The 1,193-nt window shown below is 36.1% G+C and overlaps 1 protein-coding gene across 1 annotated transcript in view; it reads right to left on the reverse strand.

The window, feature by feature from the left end:
- Window positions 1-394: 394 nt before the first annotated feature.
- Window positions 395-1,193, reverse strand: part of EMWEY_00053280 (glucose-6-phosphate isomerase, putative) — a gene marked incomplete at both ends in the record, with an annotated part of 5,186 nt that continues 4,387 nt past the window's right edge. Inside the window, 4 exons of the mRNA XM_013477585.1 lie at window positions 395-438; window positions 551-586; window positions 704-786; window positions 985-1,053. Of these exons, the coding sequence (XP_013333039.1) occupies window positions 395-438; window positions 551-586; window positions 704-786; window positions 985-1,053 (232 nt within the window). The remainder of the gene's footprint in view (window positions 439-550; window positions 587-703; window positions 787-984; window positions 1,054-1,193) is intronic.

Below are 1,193 nucleotides of genomic sequence, written 5' to 3' on the forward strand. Positions count from 1 at the left end.
AGACAGAGAAAGTAATGCGCTGCATCTAAGCAGCAGCAGGAGGAGTTTCAATGTTGACACAGTGCAGCAGCAGCTGCTGCTGCTGTTTGCTGCTGCTGCTGCTGCAGCAAACTGCAAAAGGAACTCGTTGTGTATCGGTGTATGTATACATCAGCCAAAAGCCCCATCGGGGAATGCATGCATGCAAACGCATGCATGCAATCTTTGCATGCAAGCACATGCATGCAATCTCTGCATGCGCATGCATGCATGCATGCAATAATGGCTGATGAGATGTATGTACGTGTTTAAACAAACCTTTTATTGATTTACTTCTTTTTAATTAATTAATTAATTAATTAATTTACTTATTTATTTATTTATTTATACTATATTTATGCCTGTAGATATTTGTTTAATAGGCGCTGAGTAGGACGGCATAAGTGCGATGTGTCGGGCCTGAATACAGCAGCAGCACACCAAACCCTAAACCCTAAACCCTAAACCCTAAACCCTAGAAATATAGTGTGTCATATAAAGATATAATAACCTAAACCCTAATTATACTAACCCTCCTCCTTATCTATATCTAAATATTTACCTAAATCTAGCAAACCCCAAACCCTAAAATCTAAACCCTAAACCCTAAAATCTAAAAACCCTAAACCCTAAACCCTAATCTAAACCCTAAACCCTAAACCCTAAACCCCAATGCGGCATTCACTTTCGAGAATGCGAAAATAAATTCCGGAAGAGTCGATGGATAAGACGCCTAAACCACAACACGAGCATCGTGTTTGTAGCTGCCTATACACCCTAAACCCTAAACCCTAAACCCTAAACCCTAATATCTAAATAAGAATCACTCCTAACTCTTCTACCCCAACTATTCTATTTATTAATTACTATTTAAACATTACTTTCTTTTCTCTTGCTGCTGCTGCTGCTGCTGCTGCTGCAGACAGCAGCAGCAGCAGCAGCAGCAAATAAAAAAAAAAAACTTACTCTGCTCCCTTTCTTGCTGTTGCTAATATCTTGCGGATATCCTTTGCCAAGACTTTACCCAACTCTACACTGTACACACAAAAAAAAAAACATTTATTTATTTATTTATTTATTTATTTATTTATTTATATTATTTATTTAACTTAATTAAATTAATTAAATAAATTAATAAACAACAATAAACAAGAAGAAAACTAAAAGAATTTATA

The sequence above is a fragment of the Eimeria maxima genome, genomic scaffold, assembly GCF_000499605.1.
Source record: "Eimeria maxima Weybridge genomic scaffold, Emw_scaff1505, whole genome shotgun sequence".
In the NCBI taxonomy this organism is placed as follows: Eukaryota; Apicomplexa; class Conoidasida; order Eucoccidiorida; family Eimeriidae; genus Eimeria; species Eimeria maxima.